This window comes from Rattus norvegicus, chromosome 7, assembly GCF_021556685.1.
Source record: "Rattus norvegicus strain SHRSP/BbbUtx chromosome 7, alternate assembly SHRSP_T2T, whole genome shotgun sequence".
Classification (NCBI taxonomy): Eukaryota; Metazoa; Chordata; class Mammalia; order Rodentia; family Muridae; genus Rattus; species Rattus norvegicus.
The window spans coordinates 141,300,770-141,324,362 of NC_141540.1; the positions used below are offsets into that span (position 1 = coordinate 141,300,770).

At 51.9% G+C, this 23,593-nt stretch overlaps 1 protein-coding gene across 19 annotated transcripts; it reads right to left on the bottom strand.

Moving 5' to 3' along the window:
• Positions 1-252: 252 nt before the first annotated feature.
• Positions 253-23,566, bottom strand: Pou6f1 (POU class 6 homeobox 1). Of its 19 annotated transcripts, none has more exons than XR_015623703.1 (12): positions 23,284-23,523; positions 17,636-17,740; positions 15,169-15,364; positions 12,034-12,155; positions 10,593-10,818; positions 9,816-10,069; positions 8,526-8,654; positions 7,762-7,965; positions 5,442-5,583; positions 4,236-4,404; positions 2,260-3,544; positions 253-1,633 (listed from the first exon to the last, which is right to left on the bottom strand). XR_015623703.1 is itself a non-coding variant. In NM_001439063.1 (11 exon segments), coding segments are annotated over 10 exon segments (1,836 nt in total). In that variant the 5' UTR covers positions 17,696-17,740; positions 23,284-23,566; the 3' UTR covers positions 253-3,198.
• Between the last annotated feature and the right edge of the window lie 27 nt (positions 23,567-23,593).

Below are 23,593 nucleotides of genomic sequence, written 5' to 3' on the forward strand. Positions count from 1 at the left end.
GGAGATTCTGGGACCCTAAGTACCAGAAAGGCAGTTTATTCTGTAGGAAAGGGCATGGCCCCTTAACCCTTCACACTTCAGCCCCGTAGGAGAGTCGGGGCTGAGGGGATCAAGAGGGATCTTCTGGAGTTAGGTAATCCAGGCGCTGAGCTGTAGCCGCTAGGCAAGCCAACAGCAAAGGCAGCCATGACGCATCCTTGGCCTCTGACACTGGCTCCCTCTTATTTGGAAGCAACGAAATAGCCAGAGAAATACGAAAGAAAAAATACTGTTTATTCACACGCTACGGCAGTACTCCCCCATCCTCCTCTCCAGCTTTCGTGGGCGGTGCCCCCCGTGCCGGGAGACTGTGGGAGGCGGCCCACCAGGCGGGAAAGGAGTCCTGGGTATAGGAAGTTGACTGGATTTCCAAGAACACAGACACATCAGGTGTTCTCATGCCAAACTCACGTGCGTTCACGGTTCATGTGACCAGTTTCTTCTGTGAACTTTGCTTGAGTGAAGTGCCATAGTGCAGGGTCGAAGGGCGCAGCTGACTCAGCGGGGCCACAGGGAGTTTGGTTTCCCATTGCTTAAAACAAACCAACCATACAGTTGAACCACTTCCTCCCACTCTCCCCTTTCCAAGGCGAGAGAGCCATGGAGCTCGAGCTTAAGTCTGAGAAGGTGCTTTCAAAATAAAACTGCTAACGTTTTTAGAGTCTAATGCTACCCAAAATAACAAAGACTGTATGTAGATCAGTGGCTTAGGTTGGGGGACAGGGGCAGAGGTCAAAGGCCAAAGCGGACCCCACTTTGGGCACGCTTTATACACTTGCACCCCTTACTTGAGTAGTCCAGCCAGTAAACATGTGGGCTCTGCTACTGTTCTCCTGAAAGACCCGTGCGTCTTTCCAACACAGGAGAAAATGGTTCATTCTAGCCCAGCCTTGGGAAGACAGATTTAGATGAAGGATGGTTTGAGAACGCCGCATGGCCAGGCTTAATTTAGACCAGTGGTTCGAGATTCCCCACCCCCACGCACAGAACAGATGGTACCCTCTCCGGCGTCCACAGCATGGCTGCACTGTGTATAACCTCCTGAGTGCCGGTTTTGAGCAAGAAAAGCTGCATTTGATTTTCTCGAGGGCATCACCTTGCTAAGTTTCGGGACTCTAAGCTAACTTCCCATCTCATGGAGGCTGGTTGGTAATCACATGACCTAGCATTGCTCTGGGAACATATTCCTTCTTGGGAGCCAGGGTCAGGGAAGCTGCGTACTTGTCTCCTATTCCTGACAGACTTCAGCAGGTTTCCTTAGTCGGAATGCAGCAGTGTGTGTGTGTGTGTGTGTGTTGGTGTGGTGAATCAGCACACAACTGCCCTCCTCTCCATGTCAGAGTTACCAAGAGGTCCTCCACACTGGCACTGCAGGACCCAAGAGGGACTAACAGTCATCAGGAAAGAGAACACTAGAGGAAGCCGGGTCCTAGTGTCTCTGCACCGGGACCAGCGGAGACTGCATGGTGTCCTTGTTTGAGAGTCGTTTCCTCAGGGTAGATCATGTGATGTCGACATCAGCCAGAGAGTGGGCTCCGTAAGGCTATGGAGTGAGAAGAGCCAGGCACAGCAGAACGTGACTGCAATCCCAGCACTTGGGAGGTGGAGACAGGAGGATCAGGTCATCTTCAACTACAAGTTCGAGGTTAGCCTGAGCTAAGTGTGATCCTATCTCAGACAAAACAAAACAAAAACCCAACAAACCAACCCCAGTAGTGCAAGATAGTCGACACCTGCCACTTGTTGGGGGGTTATCTGAGCGAACGTCTTAGCTCTTTCCCGACTTCTTGAAATCAAATACTGGGGGAATCCCTTTCCCCTCGGTGCTACAGACTGACTCTAGAGCCTTGTACTTGCTAAGTTCCCTCCCAGTGAGCTACATTCCCGGGCAATGCACTGAAGTAAAACATCTGGCTAGCCTCTCTGTGGCTGGAAGCTGGTTTCCATGTGTTGCCAGTCCCCCGATTGCCATCACCTACTGAGTGAGGGAAGCCTGACCTGGGCACTGTTGGCTCAGAGGAGCACGGGAGTGGGGAGGTGGAGGGGTGGGGCATTGCTCACACACAGACTTGGTCTACAACTGGACAAAGTGTGGTCTTTGGAGACCTCCAAGACGTAAAAGTTACAAACAAAACTAGAGTTATAAGTCAGCCTCAACAAGAGACCTCCCGAATCATCATCCATCTGGATACTGTCTTCCTCCCTACGCCAGCTCCTCACCGTCTGGTTTATCGATCAGTTTGCTCCTTTGAAGACGTCTCAGTAGTGGACTGAGATGGGTCAGGGCACAAGAGAGGGAGAAAGTCAGAATCTATATCCTCTGCCGCTGTATGCGTTAGTTTCCCAAGCCCTTTCGCATACCCCTGTGTCGGAAGACAGCTGCAAACGAAAATTAGATGAAAATCTGGGTGGGTGGCCTTATTTACTTTATAAATTCCAGACCTGCCGCAGACCTAACACTCTCCAGGGCTGGAGAGTTCACTCTAGCTTCCTTTCAACTTGGTTTGACTCGACTTAGCATAATATCACCACCACTGGGACCCAGGGAGAGGCCTCACAGCTCCTAACCTAGGGTTTCCAACCCCCTGGCTTCAGTTTGGGAACCTTCATCCCTCGAGATCAAGGCAGACAGTGGGTCTGAGCAGCACACCACGACTCTCTGGATTCCTCAGTCCTTTCAGGGGGTTCAGTGTGCCCATATTCAGAGGAAGGGAGGCAGTGTGAGGCTGCAGTTCCACCCGGTGTGTTGTCACACCGGCACAGCCACAGAGGAGTGAGGGGAAGGGGGAAAGGACGTCACCAAAACCAAGAGCCACTACACAGTTGTCCCCAAGAGTTGCTACGGCCCTGCCCCAAAGACAGAGCCTTCCTGGTTCTCAACCAGAATTCACCCTTCAGAAACCACCTCGGCAAAGTGCTTTTCTAAGGACCCCACCAACCCCCTCCTTCCACATGCCCAGCCCAGAGCCTAGGGCTCTCATGCAGCCCCTCGGGCCTCCCCAGGGTGTGACATATGTGGGCAGAAGAGGCAGGCATTGACACACATGCACAGGTGGAGTCTCATGACCGAGGGCAAGCACAGCTGCCCACAGTACTGCCACTCAGTGACTTCAGCTGACTGCTGAGGGATTCGCACAAGGAACACGCTGACCCCGAGCCCTAGGGGATCTGAAAGACATTCAGCTTGCTGGTGTTCTTGAGTGTCTGGCGTCGATTACAGAACCAGACCCTCACCACCTCGCGGTCATAGTTGAGCTCCTTAGCGATCTCGGTGATCTCCTGGCCGGTGGGCAGGGGGTTTTTCTCAAAGTAGGCATTGAGAGCCTCTATGGCCTGTGGTGTGAAGGAAGTACGCCGCTTGCGTTTCTTGGAGGGCTCGCCGCCCACAAACTCCATCAGATTCTGCTGGCCTTCCTGGTTCCGGAGCTCTGCCTCGTTCAACCACTTTTCCAAAACCGGCTTCAGCTTCTGGGCACTCTTGGGTGTGATGTCTAACTTCTCGAACCTGGAGATGGGCAGAGATACGTAGCTGTCTCTTCAATACATCTCCCACGAGGGAAAAGCAGTGCTCACAGGGTAGCTCTCCTCCTATCCTGTGTCCCCTCTTGGCCCCTCAAAGCCTAGATTCCTCGGACTTTATATATCCCAGGCCTCGACAAAGAGACACAGCCCCCGCTATGCAGGGAAACAATAAGTGTGTGCTAACTTGATAGGAACGGTCACCCTCAAATGACTGGAAGTCCTTAGAGGCCCCTCAGAGATGAGGATCACTCTCCTCTCTGTGCTCCCATGGCAGCAACAAGAAAAAGACCGGCTGCTCCTTCAGGCTGAGCTGACCTGGCAGGCGTGAGAGGCAAGGCAGCTAGCAGCACACCGGGGTACTGACTAGCTGAGGGCCAAAATAGACCAGCTTAATGAGCAATTCCCTCTCCTGCTAAGATTCTTCAATGGGCTCAGGTCTTGGGCTCTCTCAGAAGAACATCTAAGTACTCGGGATTGGGGTCTAAACTTCAGAAAGCCTGGGTCGGTCTTTGGCTACTCCAAGTGTCTGTGCCCTCCCTGGGGAATCTTCCTTATGTGGAAGGAATCAGCAAGAAAAGGTGGGGAACACAGGAAGAGCTGATGCCTGGATTCCCACAAGAGCCATCGACGGTGTGAAGCAGGCCCTGGCTTTATCCTGGGATAACCACGCTTACCTGCAGATGGCTGATTGGCTGTAGGCTGGCCCCTCTGTTGCGGTCAGAGCCTGGCCCACCTGGGTCTGTGTCAGACCCAGGGAGAGCCTCCGGATCTTAAAATTCTTGGCAAACTCCCGGATCTCTTCTAAGTTGATCCCGTCCTCATCCAGACTCGGAGTGTGCGGTTCTAGGCCAGAGGGAGGGACAAACGGGACATGCATGAAAATGAGGGTGTACTGGTACAGCAAAGGGGACTAGGACACTTATCAAAAGAGCCGTGTCACCATGCCCCCTGGACAAGCATGACTTGAAGGAACGGGCCCTGGAATGACCCACTGAAGAGATCTATTTTCAAATTCCCTTAGGTTTAACTGCTGAGGCTTTCCCAGGCTCCTTGCTCCAGTCCGGTCCCAGTCAGACACGTCCGTCTGCCCTCTATATTCCTCAGAACTGGGTGAGAGGCCACACGGAGCCAGCCAGTGGCAAGGTGTAACGGAATGGACAACTAAGCAGCCTCCACCTCCACACTGCGTCCATCACCAACTCAACGGGAAAGAAGATACAAACGTCACATATTGGTAGAGGAACCAAGGGTAAAGACGCTTGCCACTGAGCCTGAGGACCTGAATTCAATCCCCGGGGACCCACACATACACTGTAGATACTCATGCCCCAGCCCTAGCTCCCAAACAAATAACTAAATGTGAAAGAAAACATAAAGTTCTCTTTCCACTTTGTGCCTCTACCTTTTCCTTTTGGACACCAGAAATCTACGGATATGTTTGAGGCAAAGCCTCACTAAGCATCCTGCAACTCCAGGACTCAAAGACTCCTCTTGTCTCAGCCTCCTGAGTAACTGGAACTACACAGGCATCAGGCACCCCAGATTCACATTCCTCTTCCTTAGATTTATTTGTTATATATGTGCACTGTGGCTGTCTTCAGACACACCAGAAGAGGGCATCAGATCTCATTACACACAGTTGTAAGCCATCGTGTGGTTGCTGGGAATTGAACTCAGGACCTCTGGAAGAGCAGTCAGTGCTCTTAACCGCTGAGCCATCCCTCCAGCCTCCACATTCCTCTTCTTCTTTTTTTTCTTTCTTTTTTTTTTCTTTTTTTTCCGGAGCTAGGGACCGAACCCAGGGCCTTGCGCTTCCTAGGCAAGCGCTCTACCACTGAGCTAAATCCCCAGCCCCCACGTTCCTCTTCTTAATCACTTACTTGATACCAACTGACTGACTGTAGGTGTCTCTGAGCAGGTGATTGGGATGGGAGCTGAGGCTGATGGCTTGAGTGCTGGAGCTGGGCTGGTGAGGATTACAGCAGGTGGGGGCACGGCTTGTGTCGGCTGGATGGGTTGCACCTATGAGGAAAGACACAAGCCCCATTATCCCTGCCTAACTCAGGGGGTCAGACTCCCTGGGTGAAGTAGCACCAGGGCAGAAATGGACATGGAGTTCTTACCTACCCAGGCTCTCCCACCTGTGGGTCACCACAAAGCAACACTGTAAGCTGTCTGGGGCATCCACAATGAACGGGCTTTGATCTCTCTGTGTCTGAGGCTGACCTTGAATTTGTAATCCTCCTGCCTGCACCTCCCAAATGTTGGGATTGCAGGTGTGTGTCACCACACCTGTCATGATTCTTGCTTTTTCTCTCACGTGTCTGTGCTGTGTGTGCACACATGCACATGTGTGTGTGGATACACATGTGTGCATGCACGAGGGTGGAGCCCTGAGCCTGACACTGAAAGGTTTCCATGGTATTCACCAAAGCGGAGGCTCTCAGCCGAGCCCGGAGCTCACTGATGTGCTTTGGCTAGTAGCCTGTTTCTGGGATCCTGTGCCTCTGCCTTCCAAGTGCTGGAATTACAGATGGGCTACCACACGCACAAAACATTGACCTGGGTGCTGGGGACCTGAACTCCAGTCCTCACATACACACAAGCACCTGCACCACCAACCCATCTACCCAGCCCGATTTTTGCTTTCTATACGACCCATAACACAATGCCCACTAAAGTTATACATCTTATTTACGGTCAGGAAAAGCTACACATATCTGAAATTAGCATTATTAGTATGACTTTAAAACAAAAACACCTGAGTGTGATACCATACCTTTAATCCCAGCACTCGGGAGGCAGAGGCAGTCAGATTTCTGTGAATTCTAGGCCAGCCTGCTCTACACAGCAAGTCCCAGGACAGCCAGAGAGCTACCCAGAGAAACCCTGTCACAAAACCAAATAAAATGAAACAAAACAAAACAACAACAACAACAACAAAAAAAACCCACCCATAAGCTTTTTAGAAAATGCAGGTTTTTCCTGGATTTTTCAGTTTCCTGGATTCTGCCTCCTGCCAGCTCTCAAACCTGCCCCTTACTCCCCAGGCCACTGGCCCTAGTCTTTCCCTAGAACTTCCAAGGCTGAGGGAACGCACACGGATGCTACCCTAGGCATGTACAAGACCCTAGACAACAGAGGGAAAAGGGGAAAGCTTAAGCTGCCGATTTAACTGGATACAAGAGTCCATGCCTCACAGCAGCCAATCCTTGATCCCACCCAGTCAGTGGTTTCCAAGATACACACCTACCAGCCACCGAAACCCCAGCAGCAGCTCCCCTAAAAAACAGTCAGAACTACTGTCACAAGCTAACTGTATGCCCACGTGTCAACTCCGTGGTGTAACATTCATAAACTTCTAAATTAGGTTTTTTTTTTTGTTTTTTTTTTTTTGTTGTTGTTGTTGTTGTTTTAGACAGGACCCCATACCCCAGGCTGGAATCGAACTCCCCCTACAGCCCAGGTTGAGATTACAGACATGCACTAACTTAGTAGGAATTTCTATGACCTCTGTCTTAAAGATGAGGTTGAGGGCTTAATTACAAGCGTCGCGGAGGCAACGTATTAGACAATCTCGGGCCTAAACGTCACCCGGGAGCTCAGCACATCCTTGGGTCTCGCTTAGAGCTATTGGAGAATCCCGGCCCTGCAGGACACTCTGACACTACCCACGAGTCGGAGAGCCATGCTCTGGCGATGCCCTGCTTGCCCCAGTTCCCAGAGACGACACGCATTACATCCACACTCATCCTCTCCCTGTGACGCTATCCTGACCTCCGGTCTGTCACAGCGTCCTTATGCATGCCTCCTCTGTAGTCTTCCAGACGCTGACTTGTGGTCGTCTGCAACACTGAGCTGCTACCTAAGTAGCTTCCCACCTAAGGCTAGTAAACAAATCTCAGCCCTCTTTGTACCCTTAGCCCGCGGAATATAACCTGCACCCGTTCTCTTCTAGAACAGAAACTGCAGAAGAGCCAAAGCCCCAGTGCCCACCCAGTGTGTGGTGTGTGGTGGGCTGAGAATGGGTGCTGTTTCCCTGGGCAGGGCAGGTGTGCCCTCGTATGAGCCTTCTTTGAGGACGTGGGGAGCACTCCTCACTTTTGAGAAATGTCTTGGTCTCCTAGAAATTTCGGAGGGAAGTAGCAATGACAGACAGGATCTCCTTCCCGTGCCCACCCACGCCCCAAGTGCTGGTACCTCACTCTTTGCAGGGGACTCCGGTGTGCTTGGCTTCCGGACAGCCACAGGTTGAGGCAGGGGGCTGCTGGCTAGTGTTGCGATCACCTGGCCCTGGGCATTCAACAAGAGCTGGGGAGTCACAGCTTGGACCTGCAGGCTCTGTGCTGGTGCTGGTGTGGCCACACTGGCTGAGTTCACTACCCATGGAAGTGCTCCAATAACCTGGGAGAAAATAAGGCATGGGCCCCGAGTCTGAAGGGAGCACCCAGGATCACCATTCCAAATCCCCATGCAGACTAGGAGAAACTGCTTCTGGCTTCTGCTTCCACAGTAAAGGATGCACACCCAAGGGGTTCCTTTCTTTACTTTGTCCCTGAGCAGTGGTGGAGCAGGCAAAGGCTTTTGTGTGTGTGTGTGTGTGTGTGTGTGTGTGTGTGTGTGTGTGTGTGCTCTTTGCTGCTCTGCCACATTTTAGCTATGTGGTTTAATTTCTGAATTCCACACTCTGTCCCATAAAACAAAGGATCCCCTGGTAGATTTGTCCTCAAAACAAAGTGAGTTAATACATGAGAGGGTGCCTAGCATGAGCCTGCCCACACCCGGGCGCTCTGTGAATCAAATCCCCTCATTAGAATTAGCAGAGCCAGGATAGAGGGGTAGCTCTTCCCCAACCTGTTCGTCACATCAGTGGGGAGCTGCCACCAGAAACAGCAGCCTGATGCCCTTCCTCGCTGCCGGCTGCCCCACAACCCCAGCTCTCAGTCCCATACTTGACCACTTGCCTGTCCCTGAGCATTGGTGAGGATCGGACTGCTGATCCCGGGCATGCTGGGAATGGTGTTGGTAATAACTGGAGCTGTAGTGAGGGAGCCCAGGATTTGCGTCTGTCCCCCAAGGGACGCGGCACTGATCTGTGGGTGGAGGAAGAGCCTTGCTCAGAGACCGAGAGGCAAGAAAGGGCACAGAGAGGGAAGAGGGCTGAGGGTACTGGGCTGCAGGCTCTAGTCCACTGGCTGGTACTCAAGACTAGGGAGACAAGTACAGGGGGATAGCAGGGAAGGGGAGCACAGTCACGGGGAAGGGGAGCACAGTCACGGGGAAGGGGAGCACAGTCACGGGGAAGGGGAGCACAGTCACGGGGAAGGGGAGCACAGTCACGGGGAAGGGGAGCACAGTCACGGGGAAGGGGAGCACAGTCACGGGGAAGGGGAGCACAGTCACGGGGGAGGAGAGCATAGTGACGGGGGAGGGGAGCACAGTCACGGGGAAGGGGAGCACAGTCATGGGGAAGGGGAGCACAGTCACGGGGAAGGGGAGCACAGTCATGGGGAAGGGGAGCACAGTCACAGGGGAGGAGAGCAGAGTCACAGGGGAAGGGAGCACAGTAACAGGGGAGGGGAACACAGTGATAGGGGAGGGGAACACAGTCTCTGGGAAGGGGAACATAGTCTTGGGGGAAGGGAGCACAGTCTCAGAGAAGAGGAGCACAGTCACAGGAGAGCACAGTCTCTGGGAAGGGGAGCACAGTCACAGGAGGGGAAATACAGTTGAAAGAAAGGGAGCACAGTCTTGGGGAAGGGGAGCACAGTCACAGGGGAGGAAGAGCATAGTCATAGGGGAGGGGAGCACAGTCACAGGGAAGGGGAGCACAGTCACAGGGAAGGGGAGCACTGCTGCAGAAATCTTTCCGACTAGATCCGAGAGGGTAGATGGCCAGACTAGAGGGACAAATGTGCTCCTTGTCATGCCTGAATTCTCTACTCCCATGCTGGACAGACGCCAGCATGAAGCTGTGAACCTCAGGCAGTTCTAGTCTGCAGCCCCTGTGTACCCCACCCCCAAGGTTAGTCCATTGGTTCTGGCTTGGAGCATTTCCCCAGCTGTCGCTTGCTTTAGTCTGGGTAGGACAGACTGACAGGCATAAGGAGAAGACCTCAATGGGAGCCCATCTTTGCTGATGTGTCTGGAAGGGCTGTGTTCAAGGAGCTGATCCTCCACTGTGGGGGACGTTCCACCCTTGGCCCAAGCTTTGGTCCATCCCTCGTCAGTCCCGGGTGAGGGCAGCAGCTTACGATCCCTGGGCTAAAAGCGAAGCCTGCAGGCTGGACGGTGATCTGTGGGGCAGCATCCACTGGCTTGGGGGTGGGGGCAGCAACGGTGGCAACAGTAGGCTGTGGGAGTATGGCCGGCGTGGTCTGTAGCAGCTGCTGGGTCTGGAACAGCGTCTGGGGCTGAGCTGGTGGCCGGGGCTGGGCGGGCGAGGAGGCCTGGACTGGTGGGGCAGCTTGTACAGGTGTCGGGAGGGCGGTGTTCAGCACGGCAGCTGCTACGGAGCAAGGCAGAGAGACAGAGGTGCTCAAGCGCCTAGCCACGATGAGGCACAGTTCCAGTCCCAAAGGATCTGGCACGAAAATGCCCCCACTGGGGCCAGCGGGCATGGGGCAGCTGCAATTCCCTTGGTTCTTGAAGGGCTTGGTACATGCAACATCTCTCACTGCCCCCCTCCCTCGGGTCAGTAGACGTGTAGGTTCGAGAGCCAGAAGTTGAATCTTCTTGCAGTCTTTCTTGCTGGTCATGGGGTAGGTGCTTTTGGGGGTGGGGGGAACAGTCTCAGGCAGCTGACTGAAGGAAGGCAGGCCTGCTGGCCAGCCTGGTATCCTGGCCTAGAGTCCCGAGCCAGTGCAGCAGCTCTGTGGCTGGGTGCCTATGACACTGGATCCAGAATCCAGGGCTGTTGCCCCGAGGTGGGCCGTGCGCGTGTTCTGAGTCCAGCACGGTAAATACCCGCTGAGGGGCTGCGGCATAGGGTGGTGGGGGCCTGATGCAGTCCTGGGGAGAGTTGCCGTTACCTTGGAGACCAGCTAAAGGTGGCTTGAAAGCTCCCCCCGTGGGAGAGGCCGCAGTCAGTCCTGGGAGGGCAGCCACAGTTGCTGTAGGGATGGTCCACACGGCCAGCCCCTGCTGCCCAGCCACTTGACCTGTAATACCGATGGGGATAAGAAGAGGTTGAGTAACAGCCCCTGCTGGCACCATAACTCCTGTCAGAACTGTGGCTAAGCTTTCCTGAGTCAAGACCTGCAAGAGCAAACGAGATTTCAAAAAGAAAAGAAAAGAAAAATAATAACAATAAAAAAAATCAACATCCACAGACAGCGCAAACAAGGGTCTCTCGGACCCAGCTGAGCACAAGCAAGCATCTGAGGGCACCGGGGCAAAGGCCGGAGGTGAGCAAAGCGGCCCAGCGGAAGGCCTAACTAAGCCTGTGGGTGCCCGGATCACTCTACACCACTCTACACCACGTGCAGAGAACCTGTCCAGGAAAACAGCCAGGCCTGCCTCCGAGCAGAGCAGGATGCAGGGGCCTCCTCCACCCCACCTTCTAGTGCCTCTCAGACCGTCCCTGGGCCCATGCTGGCATGTCCAGTGTCTGCTTTCTTTTAATATTTCCTTTATTTTTTTAAGATCATAATATAATCACGCCCCCCTCCCTTGTACCCTTCCTTGCTCTCTTTCAATGTCATGGCCTCTTTTTTCATTAATCGTTGATATATATGTATACATGTATATATACATGTACATATGTATAAACTGTGTGCAGAGAACTTGACCAGGAAAAGGCCCAGGCCTGCCTCCAGGACAGAGCATGGTCCCAGGCACTAGATATACATATATGATATATATGTATACATATGTGTGTGTATGTGTGTGTATTTATATATGTACAACCTCCTCAGTCTGTTTAATGTCACTTGTATGTGTGCTATCAGAGCTGACCATTTGGTATGTCTGCTGTTTTCTGGTCCAGGGAACAAGTGGTCAAGAGTCCACAGAGGCCTCTAAGAAGCTCTGGTAGAGGGCGCCCTTGACCAGAAGAGGTCAGTGCATGGACCAGAGGTCAAGCAGGCTCTTCTGGCCTGCGGAATTCTACAGGCAGCTCTTAAGTGGCTGGGCAGTTTTATAATTTAACTGAAGACGGGCCATCCATTCATTAACTCGTGTGCAGGAGGGACTGACAAGGGCGCTCACTCCTCTCATCATGGGATAGGCACAAATTCTCTCAGGAAAGAGTTCACGCCAGTCCTGTCAGGACCCAAGGAAACTGTCCAGAGAATGCACACCCTCTTTTCCAATGGGCCTGGTCTGGGGCAGGGGTAACCTAGAGGTACCTAGTAGGACGGGCCCTCCCTCAAGCCACAGCCTCATGCGGTCCCCGACCCCATGCCTCATGCCCCTCCTCCGTGCTTGCTCCTGCCCACTGCCCTCTGTCCTGCTCCCTGGTGGGGTCCTTACCTGGGGGGCAGCTTGAACGGCCAGTGGTGTCAGGGTCTGTGATGCCTGAGGCTGGCTTGGGGCTTGGCTGAGGGTAGCGATGGCTGGGGCAGGACTCGGAGGGATTCCGGGCAGTGACTTCACTTCACACGGGATGGAGGAGAAAGGAGAACAAGAGTGAGTGGAGGGGTGGCCATCTTGTCCTTCTGCGTGTAGCCTAGGACGGAAGAGCTGGTAACCTTCCCTGACCCATGGGCAACTTCCCATGTGTTGCTAGTAATGACTAGGAAGCTGGGTAGCCCTGGGCCAGACCTACAAGGTAGGTGCCGTCTTCCCACCTTGAGTGGAAAGAAATGTAGGTCTCTGCAAAGCTGGCTCCCAGCCCATCATTGCTCTGTAGGACACTGTGGTCTGTAGCATAGCGGTCACAGAGCCTGCAGCAAATGTATGTCAGGGAGGAGAAGCTGGACTTAGTCCCATATTCAAGCCATCATTTTAGAAGCTTGGAGAAGGGGCAGGTCCTGCAAGTGCAAACCCCCTGAAAACTGGGCACATCACTGTCCCGGTGTAGAGTCATAAGAGCTGCACAGGCCACTTGGCTTCTTCTGCTATGCTGAGAAGCCTGAAGTCAAGGTGGGTAGTTTCTGTGAGCTTCCAAAAGAAAGGTCCATGAACGGCAACCTTTCACCTTTTCTTGCTTGGCCAATCCAGAAATTGGGGTGCCTTGCCAGGAAACCACATCATGGCCACAGAACAGCGAGACAAAACCTATAATTTTATAAACCAGACAATAACAGGAATCTAAGGTTGGAGGTACAGCATGATGGTAGACACACCCTTGGACAGGTGTCCGGAACCTGTAATCCCTGCCCTTGAACAGGTGTCCCACACCTGTAATCCCTGTCCTTGGACAGGTGTCCAGCACCTGTAATCCCTGCCCTTGGACAGGTGTGTGGCCTGCACCTGTAATTCCTGCCCTTGGACAGGTATTTGGCCTGCACCTGTAGTCGCTGCCTTTGGACAGGTGTGTGGCCCACACCTGTAATCCTTGCCCTTGGACAGGTGTGTGGCCTGCACTTGTAGTCCCTGGCCTTGAACAGGTATTTGGCCTGCACCTGTATTCTCTGCCTTTGGACAGGTGTGTGGCCGGCACCCATAGTCCCTGCCCCTGGAGCACTGGGCAGGGCTGAGGCAAGAGGGCTGCTGAGGATTCAATGTTGTTTTTTTTTTTTTAAGATTTATTTATTTAATGTATATGGACATCCTGTCACTGACACACCAGAACAGAGCATTGTATCCCATTACAGATGGTTGTGAGCCACCATGTGGTTCCTGGGGATTGAATTCAGGACCTCTGGAAAAGCAGACAGTGCTCTTAACCTCTGAGCCATCTCTCTAGCCCCTCAATGTTGCTTTTAAACACAATCTCAGTCCTTCAATTTTACAAATGGAAACTCAGGGCCCAGATGCTCTGGTAAAAGCCTGCCAGCTTAGAGAGGCAGAGAAAGCACCCAGCTGACCTTCCTCCACTGCTGACATCCCAAAGGGAAAAGGAAGTTCTCCCTCCTCGCCAGCTCATAAACTCTCAGACTGAATGTCCCCCTTTCTGCTTCCTGTGTCTCTGCATCCATCCTCCTGACTTCCTCTCACTCTCTATGGCTTTTGTTTTTTCCTGTTTACTCCCTGTCAACTAGTTGCCTGCTCAGCCTCTTGACCTATGGTGGAGTTTATTTAATTCTGTTTACACTAAACAGAAAGCTCCTCGATTAAATGTGTGTGCTGCGGTTGAGCCACACCACAGTTTTTCCAGACAATACAATCTCATAGTGTGATCAAATATCTTGCAACCATTCAAGGCTAGGCTAAGTTCAAAACCATCCTGGGCTACAGAAGGAGACCCCCTTTTGTCCTCATCTCAAAACAAAAGCCAGCTAATCTAACTCAGGGGTATTGTAGGAAACAAGTGTCCTGCTGGTGCTTCTGGGGTGTTGCCTTCTATAAAGTGGTCTGTAGGACCCCGTGTGTCTCCTACTTCACCTTGTTTCGGGTTTTGAAGATAGTGCCTCGTGAAGTCCGGCAGTGGGCTTACAGGTGTGCCCTGGTTTGTTTTTTTAGGTAGTATGTAGCCCAAGCTGGTCTTGAATTCATTTTGAGTTCTCTATTCTCTTGCCTGGGCCTCCTATATTCTAGGACTAGCGAGATGTGACACACTGCAGCTATGGTCCTAGTTTGACAGGAGGACCTTAAAACAAATGTCCCGCTTCTCTAGATGGTGAGCCTCTCCTGGGCTTCTTTCCATGGGTTGATTTATTACATACGTGTGCCTGCATGTGATGTCCAGTCTAGAGAAGGACAAGGAACAGAAGGACCAACTGTTGGTCATGACATGAGTGACCTCATTCTCCGGCACGTCTTTTGACAGGGGGTGGTGGCTAATTCAGAGACTCACAACTGTCAAAAGTGTGGAGAGTGAGTGACTGTGGAGAGGTCAGCTCTGACTGACACATCCTTTTTGCTCCTTGAAGGTTTAGAGAGTATCTCAAAAGAGGCATATCCATATCACTCCTAGAAGGCTTAGGGAATGTCTCAAAAGAGGAAGCTGGAAGAATGTAAAAGGGGGCAGGGCTGTGAAAAGGTGTTTTCTGGACGGGACACAGCTGTTGCACGTAGGGACTAACGAAGCTGTTGTTACCTGCACAGGCTCTTCACAAGACGAGGCTTGTCGCCATTACATCATGCACGGACAAGGGGTTTGTGGAGCCTCGCCCCTCACTAAGGAGTTATGGCCCATTAGGTACTGAGAAGTCACTTTCTCCGGCTGGATAGCCCCTGGTAAGTTGTCCACCTCCGAGAAACTAATCCTTCACTCGCTCTCATGCAAGCAACCACAGTTAAACTTGGTGGGTTTAAAAGACAAAAGGAAACAGACAGCCAAGTAGCCAGAGGCTTGATGAAAGGGGGGGTTCAGTCTGGTGTGGATCTAAGATCCTCTCTAGGCTGAACTTGTATCTGGGTGAGACCGCAAGGAAACACAATCCCAGATACAATGCAAGGGCAGGGTATCCCTGGAAACTGGTGGCCAGAAGCCACGTGGGCAGAAGGATAAGACCCCAATGCCACCTGGGCCCAGTAGCAGTTTAAAGAATAACCTAATACCTGTTGCTTCTGCAGAATGGTCTGGGTCACATGACCCAGCTTCCCCAGCAGGGCCCCTGGCTTCAGCAGGGCCCCCACTCTGGGAGCCATCAGCTGCCACACTCTCCAGTCCTTTGCTCTCCTCCTCAGCTGGGAGCTGGGCATCCACTCCAACTTCCAACACGCGGATGGTCTCGTGGCCTGACATCACGATGACCTGCAAACAGAGGATGGGAACAGTGAGGGGAAAGGGTACACAGCTCTGGGAATGACTAGGAGAAGGGTGGAGGACTCGGAGAGCAAAGCTTCTATCCAGAGAATGGGGTATGCCGTGAGACTGCTAGAACCTGGGCTACCGTCCCTGATGTCCAGCAAGGAGCTGTGAGAAGTAGCCCAGCGGCAGAGAGAAAAGCTGCACAAAGCCAATCCACCAGGACGTGTTTGTTTGTTTGTCATACTTAGCTCAGGAAGTGGGAAAGGGTTCGTCCAGCAAGCTTGTGAGAGCATCCTCTCTCTCAGCAGCTGAGATTTTGGTACTACCCATAAGAAGATAGGGACCCAGCAGAGATCTGTCCTAATGTCCCTAGAGATCACCTGGAGGCTCGCCAGAGGGAGAGTGTGGGAGGTGGTGCTCTGTAGTGTCCAGCACCTTGAAATTGTATTCTTCATAGTAGTGTGTGTGTGCACGCATGTGCCAGTGTGTATGTGTGTGACTGAGTGTGTGTGCACACGTGTGACAGTGTGTGTGCACACGTGTGCCTGTGTGTGAGTGTGTGTGTGGCTGAGTGTGTGTGTCCACGCATGTGCCAGTGTGTGTGTGTGACTGAGTGTGTGACTGAGTGTGTGTGATTGAGTGTGTGTGTGCACATGTGTGCCAGTGTGTGTGTGACTGAGTGTGTGTTTGCACATGTGTGCCAGTGTGTGTGTGACTGAGTGTGTGTGAGTGTGTGTGCGCGCGCATGAGTGTGCCAGTGTGTGCACGCGTGTGCCTGTGTGTGATTGAGTGTGTGTGCATGCGTGTGCCAGTGTGTGTGATTGAGTGTGCGTGCTTGCGTGTGCCAGTGTGTGAGTGTGACTGAGTGTGTGTGTGCACTCGTGTGCCAGTGTGTGAGTGTGTGTGACTGAGTGTGTGTGTGCACTCGTGTGCCAGTGTGTGAGTGTGTGTGACTGAGTGTGTGTGCACGCGTGTGCCAGTATGTGTGTGTGAGTGTGTGTGTGCACCCGCACACACGCATACACGTGTGCCGCAGCGCTTATGTGGATTCAAAGGCAACTGTCAGGAGCTTGTTCTTTCTCTTCTTCCACTTTGCTGAGGCAGGGTCTCTCTCCCTCAAGCCAGGCTCTGCACTCCCTTCAGCTTCCAGATGTTCTCTCGGCTCATGGCAGGAAGGCCGAGATTACAGACACACAAGACCACATCCGGCGTTTTATGCAGGCTCTGAGGATCTGAGGCTCTGGTTGTCTCATGCCCTAAATGGTTTTACCCACTGAGCCGTCTCTCCAGCCCTTGAGTAACTTTTAAACTCAGGATACCAGAATTTCCCCGCAAGCTAATTTCCCCCCAAAAAAGGTCAAGAAGTCAATTACCAAAACGTAGTTTCTCCTGCCTCGCCCTGACCCTGTGAGCTGTCTATCACAGGCATTCTCTAGAGGCCACGGTGCCCTCCATGAGGCCTGCTCAAACACCTGCACTAAGGTCTTCTTCATGCCGTTGCTTAAATGGGCCATCCTGGCCCTTAGGAATCCCAGGTGAATTCCACAGGGGAAAAAGCTGTGTGTCAGCCTTCCTTGCCCATGAGCTGTGCCTGGAGCCACTCCCACAGTGTTCCCTGAGAACTGGCTGCAGCCACAGATTCTACTAGAAAGGCATTGGGGAGGGGTTGGGGATCTAGCTCAGTGGTAGAGCGCTTGCCTAGCATGTGCAAGGCCCTGGGTTCGGTCCCCAGCTCCGAGAAAAAAAAAAAGAAAGGCATTGGGGAGAATCATCCAGAAGAAGGAACATGTTCCAAAGCACGTCCTTTGACAGATCTGTGAAGGACTTCATGCTGATTGCATTTCGAGGATGCTGGTCTGTTTTCTTCTTTTAAGGAACAAACATTCATTTCAGAAAACATAGAAAATACATAGAAACATAAAAAAAATCTAAACCACATGTTCAAACTCTTAGCAGTATTTGTGTGTTTTAATAGTCTTTTTCAGATCTCACTTTTGATTTTATGTGTATGGGTGTTTTTCCTGCATGCATGTATGTCTGTACATACACCACGTGCATATAGTGACCTCAGAGGCCAGAAGAGGACATAGGACTCAAACCCTGTTACTACTTAAAATCCCAAACTCAACCCCAGAGACCCTAGCTGACACTCACTCTGGACAGGTGGACTGGAGCGACCATAAACTTTAATAAGAGACAAATGAGGCCCCATTATGTCTGTCTCCCTTGGCCACACCACCCCTGAGTCAGGACCCTCGAAGCCCCGCTTCTCACCCTGAAAGATACCTGCTCATTGACAGTCAGAGATGAGTCAGATCCAGCTCCAGCATCCATGGTCACCGAAGGGGGGGGGGGGCTCCAGCCCACACCTAGTGCATCCTGGATAGGAGTAGAAAAGTACAGGCTGGTGGGACACGACGATGTGATGTTGGACTATCTGGAGAAGTCAGAAACAGAAGGTCAGGCGGGCAGAGAGGCCAGGGAAGGGGAAGGCAAGAGTCTAAGAACGTTAAAGACTCCCTCCCACTCTAGCTAGGCAGTGGTGGTGCAAACCCTTAATCCTGGTACTCAGGAGGCAGAGGAGGGCGGGTCTCTGTAAATCCAAGGCCAGCCTGGTCTACAGAGCAGGTTCTAGACAGTCAGGGCTACAGAGAAACCCTGCCTTTCCGGAGAGGGGTGGTGGTAGACAGGAGGAAGACTCTTCACATCCCAAGAGAACACTTTACCCATGTTTTGGATGGCAAGGGAAAGAGAGGACCAGGTGTCCATCCCTCAGGAATCCCACTCCCTGTCCAAGGGTGACAGCAACCCAGGAAAACCCAAGGTGAAACTAATAGACCCAGAACCCCGGGCAAAGGTGAGAGGGGTGTGGGGATCAGTGTTTCCCTAGGGAGGCTTCCTGAAGAGCAGCAGAGACAGAATTACACCGGGTGAGCTCAAACACAGGAGCTATTCTTAAAGATCCTGCTTCCTAGACTGCTTCTCCCAACATCCCCCGGACCCTCTGATCTTGTGATGGGTTCCACAAAACCAGCTCTGCAGCAGTGGTTCAAGGACCACGTTGGCCTGTACACAGGAAGGGGTATGTTCCCAGCCGTGGATGGCCTTGCCGGGTGTGGCAAGCAAGAGCCAGGGAGCCCCATGTGAAGACAGCCTATCTGGCTGGAGCTGTTAAAAAAAAAAAAAAAGGAAGAGAGGGAGGGAGGGAAAAGGAAGGGAGGAAGGAAAGAAGGGAGGGAGGGAAGAAGGGAGGGAGGGAAGAAGGGAGGGAGGGAGGAAGGGAGGAAGGGAGGGAGGGAGGAAGGGAGGAAGGGAGGAAGGGAGGGAGGGAGGGAGGGAGGAAGGGAGGGAGGGAGGAAGGGAAGAAGGGAGGGAGGGAGGAAAGAAAAGAGGGAGGGAGGGAGGGAGGAAGGAAGGAATAGAAAAAGGGGGGAAAGGCCAACTGGTTAGACATTTGTGTTGGAGGACACTAGTTGACATTCAGTCCGGGATGAGTGTTTTATGTGATACTGACTTATTACTCAGCCCTACTCAGGGGAGTGGGACTTACTGCCATGACGTCACAGTCGAGGAAACCCAAGATAGTGACCCATGCCCCTAACTTACTTTTTTTTTCTCCTGTAAGATTTTTTTGTTTTGGGCATTATGGGGACTGAATCCAAAGCTCACGAGCATATGGAGCTCTATCCCCAGCCCCACAACCCCTTTAAATAGAGGCGGATTCTGCTGTGGTCTGAAGCTTGTGCCCCTCTCTGTTCCTAGTTAGAATCCCAACCCTGAGATTCCTTCTCCCAGAGGGTTACAGTAATCTGAGGCAGTCTCCACAACAAGACAGCATTCCTTTCAGAGGAAACAGATGCTGCCAGGTCAACTTGACCTAGGACTGCCTCACTTGCAGCGTCTTGAGCTGAACTCAGATACCCAATTTATGGTATTTTGATATAGCAGCTGCAACAAATATAAATTCACACGATAGAGAACTCACCAGTTTAACCATTTTATTGAATTGCTCCTCTCTCTTTTTGTGATGCTGGGGATAGAACTCAAGGCTCGGAGTGTGGTAGCCAGCACTCATCACTGACATCCACTTTAACTTTTTTTTTTTTTTTGAGAGGAGAGAGAAAGAGAGGGTCTCCCTAGTTAGTATTAGCCAGACTGGAGCTCAGTATGTAGACCAGGATAGCCTAGAACTTCAGACGGCCACCTGCCTCTGCCTCTAGAGTGCTATGATTGAAGGCAGGCACTACCACTTGAATCATTTTAATTAAAGTGTGCATTTCAGAGGAATTTTATACATTTACAATGTTGCATGGCCACCAGCACTTCTGGTTCAAGAGCATTTTCAATGCCCTAAAAGGGATTTTACATCCACAGTAGAAACTGCTGGCACTCCCCTTTCCAGCCTGGGGTCACCCTCACCTGCTTTCTCTGTGGATTTCCCTGCCTTGGAGTTTACAGGCGGGTGGGAGGGGCCGTGTGGTGCTGGGAACAGAACTTGCTCTCAAGGATTGCCAAATCCCTAGTCCCCACTCTAACATTTTTCTGGACAGGGTTTCTCCTTGTAACTAGGTTTAGTCATGTGATTGCTACACTCCTGTGCCACTATGTCCAGATTTGAGTTGGTAATATTTATGTAAGACAAAGGTTCTCAATCCTTCCGATGCTGCAACCCTTTAAAACACTTCCTCATGTTGTGGTGACTCTCAAACATAAAATTATTTCATCGCAACTTCCTAACTCTAATTTTGCTACTGTAGGAATAGCGATGTAAATATCTGACCTATGCCAGCTGCGGAAGACTTGACCGCTGTTCAAAAGGGTTGAGAACCATTGACGTCAAGCATCAAGCATTTTCAATAGCGCCTAACAGGCAAACACGTGCAAGTGTTACTATTGTTGTTTTGGTTGATTTGTTTGTTGAGACAAGGTTGCAATGTATTCCAGGCTGGCCTGGAACTCCCCATGCAGCTGAAAATGGCTTCAAACCTCTTGTCCTCCTGCCTTCCAGTCCCAAGGGCTGAGGTTACAGGTGCACACTTAGCTGATGGAGCCCTGGGAATGAATGGGCAGGTACTATCCCAACAGAGTTACGCCCCCAGCCCTATTATGGCTATATTTTAACTGAAATAAAGCACTCATAGAAGATGTTTTAAATCATAACATATTATGAAATGTAAAAGATTACTATTATGATTTATTTACTTGTTTATTTATGGCCCTGTGTACGGAAGCATGTGTTCTCTCATGGAGTCACTGCCCAAGTACTAATGTTATAATGTCAAAATAAGTCTTGAAGAGGAATATGAGTTTATACCAGTTTCTTCTTCTTCCCCCTCCCCTCTCAGAGACAGGGTCTCTCTGCATAGCCTCAGCTGTCCTGGAACTCACTAAGTAGACCGGGCTGACCTTGAACTCCCAGAGATTTACCTCCCTCTGCCTCTCCAGTGCTGGGATGAAAGATCTGCACCATCACCGCCTAGCCTTTTTTTTTTTTTAAAACAGAATTTTTTTCTTTTCTTCTTTTTTTTTTTCTTTTTCCTTTTTTCGGAGCTGGGGACCGAACCCAGGGCCTTGCGCTTGCTAGGCAAGCGCTCTACCACTGAGCTAAATCCCCAACCCCTTTTCTTTTCTTCTTGAAGCAGAAAACCCTTAAAAGACATATTTCTTTCTTTTCTTTTATTATTTTTTAAATGTTCACTTCTGGAGTTTGAATTCGCCTTTGTGCATGCTAGGCAAGTGATGTACTGTTGGGTACCACAAATAGCATCGCTTTCTTCTAATTCGTCATATGTATCTTGTCCTTCCCATCCTTAGAGCAGGGTGTGTGTGTGTGTGTGTGTGTGTGTAGATTTAATTGATGAACAGAGAGATGTAACGCTCTCTATTCTGAGCTCTGGCTCCAGATTTTTTCATCCTTTCTTTTTTTCTTTTTTTTTTCCCCTTTTCTGTTTCTTTGGTTTTTTTGAGGCGGGGATTCTCTGTGTAGACCAGGCTGGCCTCGAACTCAGATCCACCTGCCTCTGCCTCCCTAGTGCTGGGATCAAAGGTGTGCACAACCACTGCCTGATGTTGATGCCTCTTCTTCTTCTTCTTCTTCTTCTTCTTCTTCTTCTTCTTCTTCTTCTTCTCCTTCTTCTTCTCCTTCTTCTTCTTCTTCTTTTTCGTTTTTTCTTTTTTTTTTTTGGAGCTGGGGACCGAACCCAGGGCCTTGCGCTTGCTAGGCAAGCACTCTACCACTGAGCTAAATCCCTAACCCCTCCTCTTCTCCTCCTCCTCCTCCTCCTCCTCCTCCTCCTCCCTTCTGACATGTTTTACTTAAGTGCGTGTATGTATCTGTGCCATGGCGCACTCACACAGCTTGTGTGTGGAGACCAGACAACTTACAAGAGTTAGTTCTCTACTTCTCCATGCGAGGTTCAAGGACCACACTTAGAGTGCCAGGCTTGGCATCGAATGCCTATACCTGCTGAGCCATCAAGCCAGTACCCCTTTTTGTCTTACATTTATTGAAGTTGGTGCTTGGCTTGAGGTTTTGTTTTGTTTTGTTTGTCTTTAGTTTTTGTTTGTTTCTTTTTTTTTTTTTTCAGAGCTGGGGACCGAACCCAGGGCCTTGCGCTTGCTAGGCAAGTGCTCTACCACTGAGCTAAATCCCCAACCCCTTGTCTTTAGTTTTTAAGGCATGGTCTCACTGTGTAGCTTTAATCTTTGATTCTCCTGCTGCTTCATCCCGGGTTGCTGGGGTTACAGCTGTGCACGGCAGCCTTACTTTTCTGAGTTGCCATATAGTGAGTGCCTTTAGGAAGAAGAGAGAAAACCAGCGTGCCCCCCCGCCCCCACCTTGGCATTACCTGATTTGTTTTGTGTTTGTGATCAGCTTGCTCATTCCAGGACAGGTGGGGCTTTGTCTGAGCCCAGCACTCGCTGTGGGGTTTTTTTGTTTGTTTGTTTGCTTGTTTTTTTTTTTTAAAGAACCAAAGAAGGAATGAATGTGATTGTGCTTTATATACGCAAAGAGGTCCCGAGTCATAGAAATATCATCCCGAGCACAAACTTCAATCAAAATGGAATGCGCACCCAGCAAGCTCGTTTGCAGGGGTGGCTGCTGTAGATTGCCAAAGTGACCGCATATATGCATGGAACCGGAACCAACCTCCTATTTTTGTGAGCAAGGAATTCGAAAGAGCAAACAGGCTACAGTTTCTCTATGTCTGCTAGGAGCTTCCTGTCTTTGGCCTAGTGAAGCTCCCAGGCGCTGTGACTACTCGGTAAAGGTTTTGGGCTTCCCATCCGAGCCGAGGAGGTGATCTTGGCGCTGAAGTGGCTTAAGAGCCACTCTGCAGATCCCTCAGCCTTGCCAGGTGCAGATGTCCCGGGAGGAGATAGTGGGACCGTTTTATGACATTATTAATACTAATACTGTCATTAAATATTTATGAAGTGCTCACGCTCCGATCGACGGTGACCCTCCCACCATTCCCCCATCCTTCCAGCAACAGCGAGGTCCCGTCCCTGCCCCAGAGTCCCACCAGCCCTTTCTCCGGAGTAGTGGTGACATGTCGCCAGGGAACCCAAGCGTCCCAGGATCCAGGGCTCTGCGCACCTCTCCCCGACATCCCGCCCCTCTCCAGGGCAGGGCGTCCACCCGGCGGCCGCCACTCCACGAGTGTCCGCGGGGACCGGGAACCAGGGCGCGGCCCGGGGTCTGTCGCCCCAGGTGGACAGAGCGCGGCCGTGGACTCCAGAGCTCCAGCCTCCCGGGCCGCAGCCCGCCGCCCCGGCCCCGCGCCTTTTTCTCTCTTTATCATAAATATATAAATTATGCTAATTACGGGCATTGCATATTAACCAAATTCGAAACCTCCCCTGCCCGGCCCCCTTCCCCTCCGTGCAAAGCCCTCCCCGCCCCGGACCCCGCTACTCACCGGAGCCCGAAGCCCAGCCTCCCGCTCCCCGGCTGCCCAGCGGCCACGGACTAGACACTCATCCCCCGGCCCATGCCAGGGGGCCGCGGCCCGGGCGGCCGCCCGCAGACAAAGAAGCCGGAGCGGCTCGGCCCGGCTCGCTCGGCCCGGAGCCACTCGGGACCCGCCGCCCCCTGAGCCCCCCGCCGGGGTTGGCAGAGCGGAGCGGCCGTGGGTTGCGGGCCACGCGCGGGCCGGGACGCCGGGGGCGGGGGCGGCCAGGTGCAGTCCCCTCCTCGCCCCCTCCTCCCTCCCCCCCTTTCCCTCCTTC

Excerpts from the sequence above, each read along its gene's own strand:
- Pou6f1 (XM_087555337.1), bottom strand. The coding sequence starts at position 17,695 with ATGGATGCTGGAGCTGGATCTGACTCATCTCTGACTGTCAATGAGCAG. Across the intron at positions 10,070-10,592 it reads ACCTTTAGCTGGTCTCCAAG|CAGCTGCCGTGCTGAACACC; the intron begins GTAACGGCAACT and ends CTTGCTCCGTAG. Across the intron at positions 3,545-4,235 it reads AGCCAATCAGCCATCTGCAG|GTTCGAGAAGTTAGACATCA; the intron begins GTAAGCGTGGTT and ends GCCCATCTCCAG.